We start from the raw sequence: 17,467 nt of genomic DNA on the forward strand, positions 1-17,467 counted from the left end.
AGAAGAGTACCAAAGTGAGAGATATAATGAAGGTGCCTGGGCTCCTGGCGCGTCCGGCGATGCCCTTTGTGCGAGTTGTGGCAAGTGCTTTTGTGGACGAGTTTTGATAGGTCTCCGAGAGTAGGGACACAGAATTAACATGATGAGTACTTGATCGATGCTACTACTTGTTCCATTGTACACCAGGCTGTTACACTGAAGCGGAAGCCCTGTGGGGAGGCATGCACAATGTAATCAGGGACTTAGACGATTTGATGACTTTGCCTGAGCCTGCCTTGGCCTGGGTCGGCCGAATTTCAAAAGTATGGTGCTAAGAAGCATTCTGAGGCCTTCTCATTAGCTAATAAGGCTAGGCTCTGGTCACACCTTGGCTTTTATTATACAGATAGCTGTTTTAAAGTACAGAGACACCTTTAAAGAGCGGTAAAGTATGGAGCAGAACGGACTTTTCACTGGGGTTAACAGCTTGACTCCTTCTAAGACTGTCTCAAGACCAGTCAAGACATTCACGAGCTCTATGCCATAGCCAGCTACGACGATGCACGACTGCCTTTTGGTCATCGAAATCTTTCGCGTTATCTGCGAGCAGCTAGCGTCATCCTCGACCGAGCATCGCGCAACGCTATCTGCAGTCGCGAGGACATGTCGCGTCTTCAAAGAACCTGCGCTTGATGCTCTGTGGGCTGAACTTGATAAGCTCGAGCCTTTGATCAGATGTCTTCCAGAGGCATTGTGGCGTTGGGACCTTCCGGACTCTCCCGATCGATGCCTTGTATGCCTTAGTTGCCTCTCAAAACGTTGCGTTTCTCATGATCAGGTTTTATGCAGGTCATCCGCCGTCCACTGCGGGCATCTGACTGGGACCTCTTCCGATATTACTCTCATCGAGTCCGAGTCCTTACTCATGAGCATGCCTCAGATCGCATTGCGCCAAGCGCTCTCGCACTGCTTGGCTTCCCTAATCGCACCGCCCCCTTGTTCCCCAACCTACACCGTGTACATTGGACAGACAATCGAAGTGAAGCATACCCTTTCCTAGATGTCGTCTGCAGCTCTCATCTGAAAGAGTTGTCTATAAACCTCCCGGAAATCGATAGTTACAGCGATGCTGATTCCATGATCGCACGATCTTTCTTGCATTCGATTGTCGGCCGCTGCGCAACGCTCAAAAGCCTAGAGATCCGGGAAGAGGATGTCAACCCCGACTATGAGGATGCCATCTCGGAAGTCGTTTCGAGCCTTCCTAAGCTGGAGGTCCTCAACTGCGGACTTCTCGAGTATGGCGCGATAGCTCACCTCGATCAGCTGGAGAGCCTGCGCGAACTGTCATTCACCGTCTCTCCGAAATACAGCTATCAGGATCTTCACCACCATTTCTTGTTCGGACGCCTCTCCTATCTCGGCCTCGCCTCGGCTGATAGCCTTGGAATCATTTTACCTCTGCTCCAGTACATCCCTCGTCTCCCGCCATTCTTCATCTTCTCCGCCCTCCGCTCCACCGTAAGCGAGATTCGCAACGTCATAGCCCACATCGTACGCGCCGGAAACGGTGACATTGACGATGTCAACATCGACGTGCAGCGTGGCATTCCCGAGTGGGACGATCCACCCGAGTGTCTCATCTTCGACGACATCCAGCCTCTTTCAAGGTTCAAGAACATCCGCACCTTGATATTATGCACGGGACAGCCGTTTTGTTTAGACGACGACGATGTCAAGATGCTCTCGTCGTACTGGCCGAAGATGGACACGTTCAACATCAGCGGAACGACAGGCTGGGGCGGCGTCACGAGGATCACGTTCAAAGGTATCCTTTCGATAGTGGAGAACTGCAGGTACTTGCGCAACCTCGGGATTGTGTTTGATGCACGCTCACGCCGAGGGTTGGCATCTGGACGGCCAGGTGGAGGGATATCGAGCTCTCTATCTATCTTGATGGTAGGTGATTCACTGATAGATAATCCCGCGGAGGTGGCGATGATATTGTCGGATTTGTTTCCCAATGTGGAAACGTTGCAGGCTTGGGAGGACACGACCTGGGGTCATGATGACGACGTAGTAGAGGAGCAGAGAGAGAAGTGGGAGGAGGCAACGAAGCTGTTGATGATGTTCACCAGCATCAGGAGGCAAGAGCGAGCATGGGTGCAGAGCACGATTTGATAAACGAACTGCAAGTCGATAATGTTTCTGAAAAGTCGGTACTGTACTACTATGCTTCCGAGTGTCGTACCAAGAATTGCCCACAACATAGTTGTAGGCATGATCATTCCAACCTTGATTCCAACTCTCATAAACAGTTCCCAACGTACTGTATCACTGAAGATACTAGCTTCCAGTTGTTGAAGGGACGTTCGGTGACATCCACGTGCGTATCACCCAACGGAGCGTTTGTAGCCTCATTGGATGGTGACGGTGGGACGGTCAGTCCTGGAGAAGACGACGACGAGTGACCTCGTATAGCAGGGACTCTGAGTGACTTACGAACATGCGCGAACACGTTATGTACTGGCTACGCTGGCCATGCTGGCCCTAAACTACGCATCGTGCCTTCCTCGAGGCTCTGTCCGACCCTCCCTATCCAACGGGGCTGCTTCTCGACAAGACGGATTGTATTGGCAAGTGGAGATGGCCTGAACGGAGTAGAGAAGGGAAATCTTTCGCGCTGGCCACCGAATACAAAGCTGCGGCTGACCGGGTTCAACGTGTCAAAGAATTTCAAGTGGTCTACGCATGAAGTAATTCAATTGTAAGAACATGACGATTATAGTATCGTTGCATCACCTAGGCCTTTCTTCTTTGTGCGAGAACTAGGGCCATGCCAGTGAGCGTGAGATCGAATTACTAAGCGACAGAAGATGCCTTCGCGACGTACCCCGCGTCTGCATGGGCTTGCCCTCTCCTCTTTATCTAACCTGCAAGAAGCGATGCACAAGTGCCTTTCCATCAACGAAATCTTCTGCATCGTCTGCGAACACCTGTCCTCGTCCGCTCCTTCGGCCGAAAGCGGCGCGTTAGCAGCACTTGCCGCTACATGTCGCAACTTCAGAGAGCCCGCATTGGACGTGCTCTGGGCCGAACTCGATCATCTGGGACCTCTGATCATGACGCTTCCGGAAGATTGGTGGGAGACGGAATGGGATCTTGACGACGAAGGAGATGAAGAAAGACTATTCGTACGTCATCTACCTTTCGGTTCGCGAGCTTATTGATTCAAGTAGGCCCTGCGATGATTCGATCGCTCAACCTATCAGATTATCCGTCGCCCTTTGGGCAGAAAACATTGGGATCGCATCCGGTGCTACTCTGCTCGAGTCCAGAGTCTCGAACATAACGACCAGATCCAGCACAAGTTTTTCAAGCGAATTTCATCGTCGGCCTTTACTTCGCTTAGCTTCCCTCCTCACTCTTCTTCACTGTTTCCTAACTTGGTTGGCCTGCAATGGAAGGACACTCGTGAAGAGGTGTATTCGTTTTTGCGTGTTATGCTCGGTCCTAGCCTGCGGGAGCTCCACATGGATCTTCCCCTCATCGACAACCCTAGTAGTTTCAAGGTCGCGCGGTCATTTTTGCACTCTATTGGAACTCTGTGTCCATCTCTCCGAATTCTCTGTATTAATGGGCCACACGACCACCCGGACTATGAGGATGCTGTATCTGACCTTGTCCTTAGTCTCGGCCAGTGGTGGCACACCAAAGAACGGATCCGTTTAAATTGTGAGATCATCATATCACCGGTACCCTCTTGCCTGCAGCACCTGAATTTACTTCACTTGTACAGCCAAGCCGACCTCACCGATGCCAATATTCTGAAGACAAACCTCGACCCGGTTTTGTTCCCTGGCGTTCCCAGTGACATCCTTGTACACGAGGGCTTTGCTCATGAACATGCCAAGACCGCCCAAATCATCCTTGCTGAGGTTCAAAACCTCATCTCAAAGCACTCTGCGACTGAGGTCATCCTCGTCGGCCACTCGCTCGGCACCGCGCTCGCGGAGCTGGAGTGCCTCTACATGACGCTCAACCTACCTTCAGATATTCACATCAAGGGCCAGACGTACGGTACTCCACGCGTCGGGAATCCAGGATATGCGTCGTTCTTCGACGGCAAGGTGAGAACACCGCCGCTAGCATCCCAGCAACATCAATTGCGTACTCTAACATCCAATCCACCTTTTTCTGTAGGTCACCGACTTCGTCCGCATCAACCATGCGCGAGACCCCATCCCTATCCTCCCGGGCGAATTCTTGGGGTTCTCCCACGTCCAAGGCGAAATCCACATAGTCTCGGAGTCTGCATCTGGGGTGGAGGATGTCGCCTACGAGTGTCCTGGAGATGACGACGCCACGGATGAGGAGTGCACAATTCGGACTGTCCCCAATGTGTCCGTCGGGAACTTGCTGGATCCCCTTGGGCCTTATCCGGGGAACCTCTATATGGGTACTTATTATTGCAGATGAGCTGCGGTGGATATTCACCTGGACGCCGGCGTTGGTTGATCAGGCTAGACTGGGGTGTGCTACAATATGTAGTCCGCGATAAGGCCTAATTACAGTTCGGACAAGTTGATCGGGTTGAATTCGAAGTCAGTTTCTCTGTAGCAGTTGAGCAATGCCTAGTGATTGCATTTCATTGGAAACGTCCACATTGATAATAAAAACACGTGTACATGTTTCGAGTCAGCAGCGTTGTCAACCGCTTTGAAAATGCTCGAGCCAGTATTGCCGAAGATGTCACTAATGTTTTCTGACTCGACACAGCCATGAAGTATGTGAAGAATCGACTCTCCCGCCCGTCTTGCTTCGAGTTCACTGTCCAGTGTACTGCCCTAGACTATGCCAGATACTGCGAGATCCATAAGCGCTGGCTTCATACACACACATCACGAACAAAACTCACTTGCACCGTTCAATGATACCCGGATAAACCACATCCGTTGTCGACGCGTAAATGTTCGCGTCGCCCGCCTCTGTCGTATTGAACACGACCTCCATCTCACTCGTAGGCCATGTAGTCCACTTGGGAGTGATCGAGACATTGGTGGGGTGATGATTCGGTGTCTCCGCAAGCGCGACTCCGGTGAACGCTCCAGAGAAGGACGCGATGAACGTCGCGTTGTCAACCGCTGGACCTGCGCTGCACCAGCCGTGAGCCAAGAAGATCCCCGTGTAGGTCGTCGCACCACTTACCTCACGAAGTAATACGGAATATCGGTTGCATGGAACCCATCCGGGATGGCGAACGTGCCCTTCCATGCGCTCTTGTTGGCTTTCGAGAACGCTTCAAGGAGATAGTATGACGGGCAATAGAAGATGGCTATTGTAAGCATCGGCACGTTCAGTCTCAGCACCATTAAAAGGGACCAGATTGTGATACGCACATTCACCCATTATCCCAATAGCTTGGCCCAGGACATCTCCAACAGCAGGGCCACCGCCGGGCCCGACCGTGTAATTCGCATACGCGTTCACGACCTGCTGCACGCCAGACTCTGGTAGCAGCGGGAAGAGATTCTTGACATAGGACGTAGTGTTGAGCGTCTCAGCGTAATTGACAAAGAAGTTTCCCTCATGTGTGTTCGTCATTGTTAACAGCACTTCCTGATCGCAATCACTCTCCGATAAACATTACGTCTTTTTGAAAGTTCAAGAGTACGCACCCCGTTCACGCTTCCGCGCTGGAGCGTCGTTATCGGACGCTCGACGATCATCTTGTAGTCGATGACAGGCACCGTCACATACGTGCGGTAGAATCCGTTCAGATTGGCTTGATTGTTCAAGCTCTCGAGGGTATCCACGGACGCGTTTCGGATGCACGCCAGCGGCGTCACAGACGTCGAGCATCTGTGTTTGATAGGGCCCTCTGTCAGTGTACACATTTCGAACGAGATAGAAAAGTTGACGAGGAAGGGAACTCACCCAGTTCCATTAGCGAAAAACGCAAATATGGTCTAAGAGATATCAACACGTTGCTTAGCGATTACACTATGCCCAGAGGGAAAGTCGCACCTCAGGAACAGTATCATTGTATGCAAACTGCGACGGCAAGAATGTTGAGCTTGTCATCGCCGCGCGGAACAATGGGGACTGGGTCTTTCCACCATTTGCGATGATATGCTGCAGCACCGATCCAGCACCTAGAAATAACACAATGAGTACACACAGGCAGCGACTTGAAAACGCGGCGAGCCGTGAAGAACACACCTGCCGACTCTCCCCAAATAGTCACCTTCGAAGGGTCACCGCCAAACTTGCTGATCTGCAACGTTTGTTAGCACCTTGTACAGTATGGCAAGGAGAAAAGGCTCACTTGGCTCTGTACCCACTGCAAAGCATAGGTCTGATCAACTGCAGAATCGAATGTAAGACCTCAAGACTTCACATTCGGGGAGCAACAAGTAAGGTGGATACGCACGCAACCCTGCATTGAGCGCCCCTCCACCATTGACGACCTCGTTGCCCGATAAAAACCCAAATACACCAAGTCGGTACTGGATGACGACAACGACTAGGCCATTCGCGGACTCTTGAACGATGTCCGCACCGTCGAAACCTGATGCACCGCCGGCTATATAACCGCCTCCGTGAATCCACACCAGCACAGGCAGACTTGCGCTCGTGGACGAGCTGACGTCCGCCGGCGTGTAGACGCTGAATACAAATTAAGCATAGGATTTGATGCAACCTGTGCTGAGGTTTCAATCGACGGCAATGGCTCACTTGAGATAAAGACAATCCTCAGACGGTTCTACGTCCCGCTTCCTTATTGATGCACCACCCGAAATTGAGTCGGCGTACCCGTAGGGAAATGAGCTTGTGGTCGCGTTTCCGAACGGAGCCTGATAGCACTCGTTTGGCTGTGCGGTCGCTTGCTGTACGCCACTGACAACGACAGGCGCTTGTGGTGCCTGGAATCTCAGGTCACCTGTGAGACATGAAGCAATTTCGTTAATACGCATACTACGTGACCAGGTCTGGAGATGGGTAGAGAGACTGACCGGTTGGGGGCGCAGCGTATGAGATTCCAAGGAATGAACTGATGCTCGTGCTACTGTTTGTTGCTCCTTGGTATGTCGCATAGCCGAGGTCGATCGTCGGCTCCGAACTTTGGGCTCTGACCACCGCCAGAGCGTGGAGTACCGATGCGAGTGGGATGACTCCCCTATACATACTGGTCTTGAACAGATGTGAGTGGAAGTGGGATGGGCGACAAATGCACTAAAAGTGGGAGATCAACGGGGATGAGTATGGACATCGAGAATTATATACAACTTGCGCAACATCGTGGACCCCGCATCCATAACCAGGCACCAGCGGCACAGAATCAAAGCAAGTCGATATAAACGGGATCTAGGGGTATGCGCAGGGTGGACCAACCAAAGGAGGCCGGGATAGGCTATGCAAAGATGCATTTTAACTGGCGGGTGATCCTCTTCGCGATGATCACGCTACAGCATCTCTGTCAGTCTGTGCGCGTGAGTCATCAGCGGTGCGCTGAATTCCTGTCCGTGAATAAGTGGGATGCAGGTTCTGCAAGAATGACGGGCGTAGAATGGTGGAATGAGAGCAAGTATGCATGGCCTTCCGTCATGAGGCCGAGAACCCGCACACTAGTCTAACAAACCTGGCCCTAGCCTAGGGTTAAGGTTGTTACCGCAACTCGGGCCGCTGGGACGGTCAGGGTGGAATCCTGGATTCGTAGTATATGTTGTGCGTTGGTTCCGCCACCTTTTGCAACTGTTCAGATTGTAGTCAATCGAACAGTCTGACAATAGCCAGTGCCGAGTGTCGTCGTAAGCATCCGAAGCACTAATGAAATCCGGATACGTGTGCATGCTGATGCGAGAACAACATTTTCGTCAGCCTATTTTGCATTGCGCAAGTCGTCGTCGCGAAGGTCGTCGCTGCCTGTAGGGTGTGCCTTGTTAGAAAAGGGAACTTACTGGAGCACTTGGTCGCGTATTGAAAAGCTTTGCGTAAGTGAGATGCAGTTGTGTGCTGCCGGAAGTCAAATATGGCGTGCCAAATTCCTCATCACGTCATCCGGCTGACATGAGAATTCGGACGTGATCTGCCACTTCGTGCTTAACCTTGACTTACAGTAATCAACTGTTCAGTGCACTTGATGGAAGGCCCTGAAGGTCAGTGAAGGCCCTAGCGCGAGGCTTATAAGAGGGCGTGATTTCTCCACTTGGTCACGTCTCAAGTTGAGATTCAAGCATCTCTCCCCCTGATCGTCACCAATGAGCAACACATTCAAGGTCTTTGCCGTCGTAGGCGCGGGCGGTGCTATCGGGAAGCCAGTGCTCAAGGTACGCTCATAGGTGGAACACTGCAAAACCTAACCATTGACCCAAGAACCACTTCATCCATACAGAGCCTTCTCTCGAGCAGCGCAACCAAGGTCGTCGTGTTGACGCGACCTGACTCCTCATCGACGTTCGAGCCGAATCCCAAGCTAGCTGTGGAGAAAGTGAAGGCGGACGACGAGAACGCAGTCGCTGCTGTTCTGCAGAAGCACGGAGTCGAAGTGCTCATCTCTACGATCGGTTTCACTGGCTTCGAGTCGCAGGTGGTGCTCGCAGATGCTGCGAAGCGTGCCGGCGTGCAGTTGTTTGTCCCGTCCGACTTCTGTGGCCCCACAGAGGGTCTAACGGAGGGCCTACTGATTGTCAAAGAGAAAGTAGTAGGTGAGTATCTAGGTTTACTCCGCTTCATGCGCGCTCACACCCGTGGAATTGCTAGGACATGCGAAGGAAATCGGGCTACCCACACTGCGTGTATATGTGAGTGTTCATAGCTGTATTCGTGGAGCTGCTTTGCCGGTCGGGCTTACCGGATTGAATACGAAAGAATGGGCTATTCACAGAGCATAGCCACGTTGTCGGCGCTGTGGAAGATACAGGAAAATTCCTCGTACCCAATCCAGGAGACAAGCCATTCTCTTTGACATCTCTTTCTGATATTGGCGGTAAGCTCAGCGTCCTCGAGCACTCACAGTGACTGAAACTCTGCTCTTGAAGCATTCTTGGCCTATACATTCACAACTCTCGCTCCGAGCCAACTCCTGAACACTGCTTTTCGTATCGAAGGCGAGCGCCTCACGTTCTCCGAGCTTGGCGCTATCTATGGAGAGCTCAAATCAGTTCCTGTCGAGCATGTCGACAAGGTCCCTGAAGGCCTACCCAGGGGTTTCATTCTCGAATACTTTTGGAAGGACCTTAACTCTGGACAATGTGTTTCCAGCTATGATCTTGTTCAGGATAAGGACCTAGGCACAAGTGCGCTTTCGAACAAACTGTGGGCGGAGTACAAATGGCGGTCAGTTAGGGATGTTTTGTCCAAATGATTGGCCACTCTTTGATGTTCCCCATAACGTATTGTAAGAAATAGCTAACAGCGTAGCTTTGCGAGAATGCAATCGTCGGTATGCTATCGGTGGTGGGATATATCTTCACCCCAGCGATTTTGGCAGGCTTTCGGTGGGGTTCGCCGCTGCTTTGTAAGAGATGATCTTTGTCCATGCTACGCTGCGTAAAGCTCATTATCTCGTGAGAACGCATGTTACAAGTGTGAGCACGAAAGGCGGCATTAGGCACAGTCGGTTATGGTGTACTGAACCAGTCACCTGCCCGCGACCAATACATATTGACCAAGTCTGTTTCCAATACCGGATAGGCTCCAGGGCAGGTTATATAAATAAGCTGCGCACGCGTGACTGGGATGCACACCGGACTCGTAATCCCAAGTCAATCACTCACAACTTGGGCAACTTAATGAGCAACACCTTCAAGACTTTCGCAATTGTTGGAGCAGGCGGGGCTATCGGGCAACCCGTTCTTGAGGTAATCTCACTCAGAGAGTGATCTTGACAGAGTCAATGTTGTAACGAATGCTTGCAGAGTCTCCTTGCGAGCAACGCAAGCAAGGTTGTCATCCTAACAAGACCTGACTCCACGTCAACCTTCAAGCCCCACGCAAAACAGACCGTTGAGAAAGTGAAGCCGGATGACGCAAACGCCGTGTCAGCGGTCCTCAGGAAGCACGGTGTCGAGGTGCTCGTCTCCACGGTCGGGTTTTCTGGGTTTGAGGCGCAGATTCACCTCGTAGATGCGGCGAAGCAGGCTGGCGTGCAGCTGTTTGTCCCGTCTGAGTTTGGAAGTGCCACTGAGGGCATGACAGATGAGGGACCTTTGGCTGTGAAGGAAAAGGTTGCAAGTGAGTTCTAGCGGCGCTCTCCCCTCGTCGATGAATTGGCGCTTACCATGGGCGATGTAGAACATGCACAGTCAATTGGTCTTCCTATAGTACGCGTATACGTGAGTATTAGCATTACCGCTGGTCCTGGTTCCCAATAGACTCTCCATAGACCGGGCTGTTCACAGAACATGTCCCTCGGTTGGGTGTTGTCGAGGAGACAGGCAGGTTCCTTGTACTCAATCCGGGAGATAAACCACTTTCCTTGACCTCGCTTCCTGACATTGGCGGTGAGTTTCGATGATTTGTACTGCAGCAAATATGTCTTACGGTTATCCATTCCTCGTTTTGAAAGGGTTCCTCGCATACGCATTGACAAGCCTTCCATTGGGCAAGCTCCAAAACGCGACATACCGCCTCGAAGGCGAACGACTCTCGCTCTCCCAGATCGGCACTCTTTATGGCAAGCTCAAGTCTGTCACAGTCGAGCACATCGACAAGTTTCCGGATGACTTACCTAAGGCCGCTCTATTGAATTACTTGGGGAAGGAGCTCAACTCCGGCAGGGCAGTGTCCAGTTACGACCGTGTGCAGGGTAGAGATCTAGGCCCTGGCGCGCTTTCGAACAGTCTGTTGGAGGGGCATGAGTGGAAGACTGTTAACGATGTATTCAGAGCGTGAAAAGGATTTTCTCACAGCTGTGCGTTGTATTTTTTCTACCGGTGTAAGTTTAGTGTAGGCAATACAAGTCAAAAATCCGTTGAAAAGCAAACGAGGTGCCAGAATAGAGGCGCGTACTATAAAAATCAAACAGGCCATAGGTGGAGACTGGAGGATATTAGCCTCTTCCCTCTGAGGAATAAAAACCGCGATTTCCTATATGGTCTATGGAAACTCTAAGGCTGAGGATGAGCTCATCACCCAGCTGTGGGTCATCCCCACACGGTATGTATACAAGTGCCCATACTACTGCCATCCCGGGAAGGAAATCACGGGGTTCTTTCTTTGGTACTTAACGAAGCGTACTTTCCGACCAACTTTATATCTACATTTGTTTCCGTGCCATGTTAGGCTATGCATCTCTTCTTGCCGCTGCCCAACCGCTGCCGAAAGTACCCTTGTGCACAAATGGTTCGTTGGCGGGTACAGCCTAAATTAAAGATCGCCGCGGACATTCAGCGAAGCAGTATATCCTGTCTCCAATAATAGACGACCATTAATGTCCCTAGCTGGTGGGTCACGATGAGGAGATATCATGATCTGTAAAGGCAGCTCACGACCTACATGTTATATACATAATCAAATATCTACATCCATAAGTTAATTTATAGCAGGCCTCAGACTTAGGAACGCTTTATAATGAGCGATCTACTTTGATGTAAAGGTGATTTTTGACTCTATTTGATACATCACTTCTTCACTATCTCCTCTCCTCTCCTCTTATATCATCTTGAGCCTATAACCGGATAGCTAATAGTGATGAAGTAATGGTAGTGAGACTGTTGACACCCCCCATCTTCCCAAGACCTGTTATCAGGTTTTCGCATATACATCTCTGATGCAGAAGACTCTTGTGAGTATGGTGACGGAGACCCGGAAAACGAGGAAGCGGACGGTGACTATCCTATCAAGACTGTCCCAAACTACCTGGATAGTAATCTTTTTATCCACACTGGCCCCTAATTTGGAGGCATCCGCATGGTTCTTTCTACTACAGGTCATCTTTGTGTTTCCCGCACACTTCTCGGCGTATTGGTATGATGGGTGCGGGTTTGTGCCGGTCACATGGGACGGGCATGCAATACAAGTTTGGTTAGCATCCGTTGATGCGTTTTCTGTATCTTTATGCCTGTACACTGTGCAGGCAATTCAGTGCTTCTTGAGGATGTGGTACATTGCATTACACAGTACGAACAAACTGTTTAGCACGATGTAGTAGACTCTTCAGAGAGTCACTTCATTGCAGTCGCTGAAACGTCCGAACAGAGCGGGAGGCTGGCGGGTACTTGTATAAACACCGAGATGAAGCGTGTGATTCCCGTGCGGCGGAGTCGCAATTGAGTCCTCCTGTCAGATTTGTCTGCCTCCGCGTCTCCATCGTCACCTGCACATGAAAAAAAAAGCTCGTCGCTTCCGAGGGACCGTCCCGTAGGAAGTCCGTACAATCAATTGGTGAGTGTACCAGAGTGTACCCGCCCGCTTCAAATCACATTCATGAATGATGCAGGCATGACAATGCCCAAAGCTCGAACAAGGGGAGATGCTTGAAAGCTTGACCTCTGGTCGGCCCGCAACGCAGCGTCCATAGCACTAGTGAGTATGGGGGTAACTTTTCGTTCAGATCATACGCTACCATACGTACTATCCTGTTTTTTAAGGTTCCGGAGATGCAAACGAGACGCATGGATATGTGTGTTGCTTTACCTAAAACAGCAGGCGCACTTACGTGAGGTTCCGCGAGGGATGATATGCAAACGCGAAGCCCCTCTCCAGCCTCCCCTCGCCCACGACTATGAGAACAACGGGGGGAGAAAGACCGAATTGAGCCCACGGCTCTGCGGGCAAGAAAGAATAAACAAAGAAACTTTCTATCGCGTCGATTGGGAAGGACGCAGGTGTGACATATGGAGATGTCTCACTTCTCACCGCCAGGCGCGCAGATCAGCGCAACACATAGCTAATCTGCCCCATTTTGGGACATATTGCCATGGACCAGACACGTGTGGCTATCTCCATAGTCCCCGATATTAAGATTTAAGAGAACGAAGTCAATGGAGCCCGGTCCATTAAGGAGGCGGCGCCAAACCGAGTTCATGTCTGCGACAATTCTTCCTTCCTGTTCGCCAGCATCCATGTCTGGCTTCCCACTCGTCGACGACCTCATCGTCTACGTCTTTGAGGTCATATTTTACTCTTCCACAAACGACGGACGCCTTCTAAACACCTGTGACATCGCCCGTCTCGCTAGGGTGTGCAGGCGCTTCAGGGAGCCAGCACTAAATGTCCTGTGGTCTTTCTTAGAGACGCCTGCGCCTCTGGTCCTTTGCGCACCGGAGGAAATGAGGATGGTTGATGAGAAACGGATAGTTGTGAGTCAACCTTTCACCCACGCTTTGTCGGTGACTGTCAGTCGGTCGCGCTCATGTCATCCTAAACGAACAGAGATTATTACGGCCGCCAAAAGTTTCAGACTGGAACATCGTAAGGCCGTATGCCCGTCGCGTCAAGAAACTCGGCTACTTCGACGACGCGGGTCGGTTCTGCCGCCCGCCGCCGCTGCTGCCCACCGTCGACTTTGCAATCGTACGCGAGCTACTCAGGATCTGCACCGATGATGTCTTCTTGCCGAATCTGGTCTCGCTTAACTGCGAGGCACTGTCGCCCCAGACTCTCACAGTCACTGAGTTCTCGAAGATTGCCAACTTCTGCTCAGCAGATCTCTCTCGACTGCTGCTCATCATCCCCCCTGGCGCAACGCCAGTCAATGCAACTGAGGTGTTGAACTCTTTACAGCGGTCGTGCCCGGTGGTTACGGTCTTGTCTATATCTGCCGGATTTCGATACAACCCATTCGATCTCCAATTTAGGGGCCCATGGCTGGAGAACTTGCGCGTGCTGACGCTCATGAGCGTATCACTATCCTCTGAAACGATTGCAGAGCTCGCCGTCGCCCCGCGTCTGCATACCCTCAAGTTCAGTCTCACAGACACCTTCAACCCGACCGCTTTCCGTGCGCACCTTGGCCTCAGTCGCTCCCCGTTGCGTCATCAGCCGTCAACTTTTGCATATTTACGCGTACTCCACCTTCGTGCACTACAAATCGCACTCCTCACGGGATTTTTCGACGCCGTTAGCCTGCCTCATTTACTGGACACGACAATCCTGTACCACGACAATAGTGGACCGTCGGACATCAGCCCCGCTTTACGTGGCCTCGAAAAGTCATGCCAGGCGCGTATCCTTCGTACTCTCGCATTCTCGTGCATGGCACCGTCAAAGAGACCGGCTTCCAGCCCAACTATCCTCGCTGGCTCGGGTGTGCTGACTACCGCGGGTGCACAGTTGGCCGACACCCTCCCAGACATTTCCCCACCTTCCCTCGTACTCCATCCCATCCTCAGCTTTTCCACTCTGCGTGTTCTGTCCATCAGTCATCCCCTTCCAATAATTGATGACGATTTCATTGGGCGCTTATCTGAAAACCTCGGCGCTTTGCAGACGCTCAATATCTCAGGCCCCAAGAGACTTTCTCCCGCAAGTCTCGTTGCTCTGGCGCAGAACTGCCGTGAGCTCCGGCAGCTAGCTATGGCTTTCGACGGTACGGAACTACCCGCCATCAAGAAGCGGAAACCGTTGACGCCGCTCCGCGCAGCATCGTCGCCTAGCACGAAACAAGGAGCAGAGGGAGAGTGCGTTGTTACCCCCCAGCAGGCGCTGAAGGTGTTCAACGTTGGGGTGTCGATCTTCCGCAATGCCACTGCGATGGCAAGTTTCATCGATGCAATTTTCCCCAGCACTGACTTGCTTTATATTGACCCCTGCTGGGATGGCGTGTCAAGTAGGATGAAGAGCATGAGGCTTGCTCAACAGTCACTCGGTGGATCGGTCTCAGGGGCCTCAAGGGGTGCCAAGCGGAAATTCGATTGACGTTATGGGCTGTTTCTCTCATTACAGCACGCGATTGCTATGTACTATTTGATTTCGTGCTATAGATTAAATGACTCACATATTTTCTTGGCGACGGGCATGGATCGTTCACTCTTTAAATTTTCTTGGTTTCTTATACACTTAAGTAGTCCCCATTTAGTATCTACACTTTGAACAAAATATGGCTGAATGCATATAAAGTCTTAACGTGAATAGCTGAACACGATGCAATGCCCTCTCATTAGACGTGTGTTTGGAAGAGGCTTCCGAAGCCGCGCATTGGTACAGCAACCTCCGGGCCGATGTGACCCGACGCGCGCTTGTGGCAACACGTGACTCGGGCGCTCAAATCCACCTCGCCCCCTCCCGCTCAGCTTCACTTGCCTTCAACGCGACACTGGCACACACGCTCTCATCACTATGTCAGGTCAGCGAACACCTCAAAAGCCATACGCTATATGCTAATTCTGACTGCAGATCAATTCGAGCTCGCATCGCCACCTTTCGACACACCCTCATGCCTTCGATTTTCACCAACCAACCCAGACCTCCTCTTGACCTCGGCATGGGACACTTCGCTTCGGCTATACGACATCCAGACGAACACACAACGCTTCAAGTATGACCATCGGGCTGCGGTGCTTGCATGCACGTGGGGGTCGGACACAACGAAGGCGTATACGGGTGGGCTGGATACGGGCGTTCGGGAGTGCGTCATTCCGTTCTTCACTGTATGCGTTTCCTCGTCCACTGTACTGACATACTGCGTGTTGCTGGTTTGTGCGACATTCAGACTCGACCTTGTCACGGAAAAGGCGACCCACTGGGGCCAACACGACAACGCAGTATCCAGTATGGTGTACGCGCGGGACATGAGTATGTACCTATACCGTCTTTCCCCTTTTCTCTTCTCTCTCACGCTCTTTACTCACATTAAGTTTCGCCTTGTTTTGCTCATAGGCACTGTTATCACTGGCTCGTGGGACGAAAGTCTGCGTTTCTGGGACCTACGTTCAGCCCCAACGGGATCCCCAAGTTCAACGCACTCCGTTCCAGAGCGCGTATACCACCTCGACATATCCGGGAACAACCTCGTAGTTGGTATGGCGAGCCGCTTGTTCCACATTTACGACATCAGAAACATGAGCACGCCCGCGCAGACGAGGGAAAGCAGTCTCAAGTTCATGACGCGGAGCTTGGCGTGTATGGCTGATGGACAAGGTGCGTATTCACTGGCGTTCTCAGAGAGTATAGATAATAACCTTGGACGCGTGCATGTAGGATATGCGATCGGCTCGGTGGAGGGGCGTATTGGAGTAGAGTACTTCGACCCGTCGCCAGCAGTCCAGGAGCAGAAGTACGCATTCAAGTGCCACCGGCAGACAATCGAGGACGTCGACCACGTCTGGCCCGTCAACGCGCTTGCGTTCCATCCTGTGTATGTCTTCTCCATCCATCCATCACTCTTATTGCCCTCCGTTGCCTCTTGTATGCGCTTACTCACTCCACTCTTACACCTTCTTTTTTGCCGCCGTAGTCACAACACCTTCGCGTCCGCTGGCTCTGACGGCACAATCTCGATCTGGGACCACAAGCTCAAGAAGCGCCTTCGTCAGTATCCCAAATACCAGACGCCCGTTGCCGCTATTGCATTCAACTGCGACGGCACACGGCTTGCCGTCGGCCTTGGGTATACGTGGGACGACGGGGAGAATGGTGCGCGGAGCGGTGTGCTTCCGGCGCTCTGGATCAGGAAGGTTGGAGATGAGGTCAAGGTCCGTCATCCCCCATGTGCTTCATGGCTACCAACTGCTTACTGATATGTTGGACTCAGCCTCGCCAAGCGGCATAATGCTGCAAGGCAGAGTAACGGCGCTCGCTCTTTAAGCGTCGTTTGTTCTTTGTACAATGCTGTGGTCTACTCGATGGGCTCTTCTGTTATTGTGAGGAAAGAACGATGGATTTGTCCACCAGTGAGGTGGCTTCTACAAAATATTTTAGTGGTCTTACTCTGTTTTAGTGTCGTTCAATGAAACTTTTCTCTTGCATCCCGACTATATGCGGGCGATTTGGCCAAATGCATACGGACCCCAGTTCTTCCTAAATGTGTGCCATGTAGCACCGCTGGATATAAATTTCTTGAAATGACCCGATGTTCGCTTACGTCTCCCGTGGTACAAATGGGAGCTCTGCTGTGACAATCAGGAACCTTGCGGATTGGCCGTCTTGCGAGGCGCAGGCTAGCAGTGCGTTGGGGCTTATGAACGCCAACGATATAACTATCCTCCTTGCCTTCCGTCGCACCATGTCATTAGCATGCACGGTAAGGCTATTCCAGATATGCTGCATTGTCAGTTTTCTGGCTATTATGGTCACGATCCTCTGAGCCGGAAAGCCGTAAGAATGGAGTCCATCGATGATATCGGCGGCGTCAAACCTCATGGCACACTCTACGACATTTACAGCAATCGAGACTAAGTTCACACATACCGGGGGTGAATCGTTGATCCACTCCCCTTACATCGATTCACCTGCATCCTAGGACCTCCGGCCTGGGTGATCAATCAATCACCCTAGGTGCATATGTGAGACTCAAACACCCAGACACCAACATTCAGGTGCTCTC

General features: G+C 51.7%; 5 protein-coding genes across 5 annotated transcripts; 4 read left to right on the forward strand and 1 right to left on the reverse strand.

Annotated features, from left to right (window-relative positions):
• The first annotated feature begins 963 nt into the window (after positions 1–963).
• Positions 964–2,269, forward strand: CONPUDRAFT_145484 (uncharacterized protein). The gene has a single exon (XM_007773033.1). It carries the CDS (start codon positions 1,117–1,119, stop codon positions 2,158–2,160), a length of 1,044 nt encoding a protein of 347 aa, XP_007771223.1. The 5' UTR covers positions 964–1,116; the 3' UTR covers positions 2,161–2,269.
• A 720-nt stretch (positions 2,270–2,989) lies between these two features.
• CONPUDRAFT_145486 (alpha beta-hydrolase) lies at positions 2,990–7,167 on the reverse strand (the record flags this gene model as incomplete). Its single annotated transcript, XM_007773034.1, has 15 exons — positions 2,990–3,173; positions 3,252–3,714; positions 3,779–4,109; positions 4,183–4,843; positions 4,898–5,134; positions 5,188–5,314; positions 5,379–5,598; positions 5,658–5,841; positions 5,917–5,948; positions 6,007–6,134; positions 6,202–6,256; positions 6,308–6,345; positions 6,413–6,648; positions 6,718–6,922; positions 6,996–7,167. 12 exons carry the CDS (start codon positions 7,165–7,167, stop codon positions 4,807–4,809), a joined length of 1,671 nt encoding a protein of 556 aa, XP_007771224.1. The 3' UTR covers positions 2,990–3,173; positions 3,252–3,714; positions 3,779–4,109; positions 4,183–4,806.
• Positions 7,168–9,727: 2,560 nt separating this feature from the next.
• On the forward strand, positions 9,728–10,963 carry CONPUDRAFT_127613 (NAD(P)-binding protein). Its single transcript, XM_007773035.1, has 5 exons — positions 9,728–9,842; positions 9,900–10,215; positions 10,276–10,316; positions 10,367–10,484; positions 10,550–10,963. Exons 1-5 carry the CDS (start codon positions 9,774–9,776, stop codon positions 10,873–10,875), a joined length of 870 nt encoding a protein of 289 aa, XP_007771225.1. The 5' UTR covers positions 9,728–9,773; the 3' UTR covers positions 10,876–10,963.
• Positions 10,964–12,999: 2,036 nt separating this feature from the next.
• CONPUDRAFT_167215 (uncharacterized protein) lies at positions 13,000–14,841 on the forward strand (the record flags this gene model as incomplete). Its single annotated transcript, XM_007773036.1, has 2 exons — positions 13,000–13,283; positions 13,357–14,841. The coding sequence occupies exons 1-2, from the start codon at positions 13,008–13,010 to the stop codon at positions 14,839–14,841; spliced, it is 1,761 nt and encodes a 586-aa protein (XP_007771226.1). The 5' UTR covers positions 13,000–13,007.
• A 397-nt stretch (positions 14,842–15,238) lies between these two features.
• Positions 15,239–16,915, forward strand: CONPUDRAFT_83669 (WD40 repeat-like protein). The gene is made up of 7 exons (XM_007773037.1): positions 15,239–15,268; positions 15,319–15,550; positions 15,635–15,717; positions 15,802–16,062; positions 16,123–16,279; positions 16,379–16,616; positions 16,676–16,915. The coding sequence occupies exons 1-7, from the start codon at positions 15,262–15,264 to the stop codon at positions 16,691–16,693; spliced, it is 996 nt and encodes a 331-aa protein (XP_007771227.1). The 5' UTR covers positions 15,239–15,261; the 3' UTR covers positions 16,694–16,915.
• The last annotated feature ends 552 nt before the right edge of the window (positions 16,916–17,467 follow it).

The sequence above is a fragment of the Coniophora puteana genome, assembly GCF_000271625.1.
Source record: "Coniophora puteana RWD-64-598 SS2 unplaced genomic scaffold CONPUscaffold_10, whole genome shotgun sequence".
In the NCBI taxonomy this organism is placed as follows: Eukaryota; Fungi; Basidiomycota; class Agaricomycetes; order Boletales; family Coniophoraceae; genus Coniophora; species Coniophora puteana.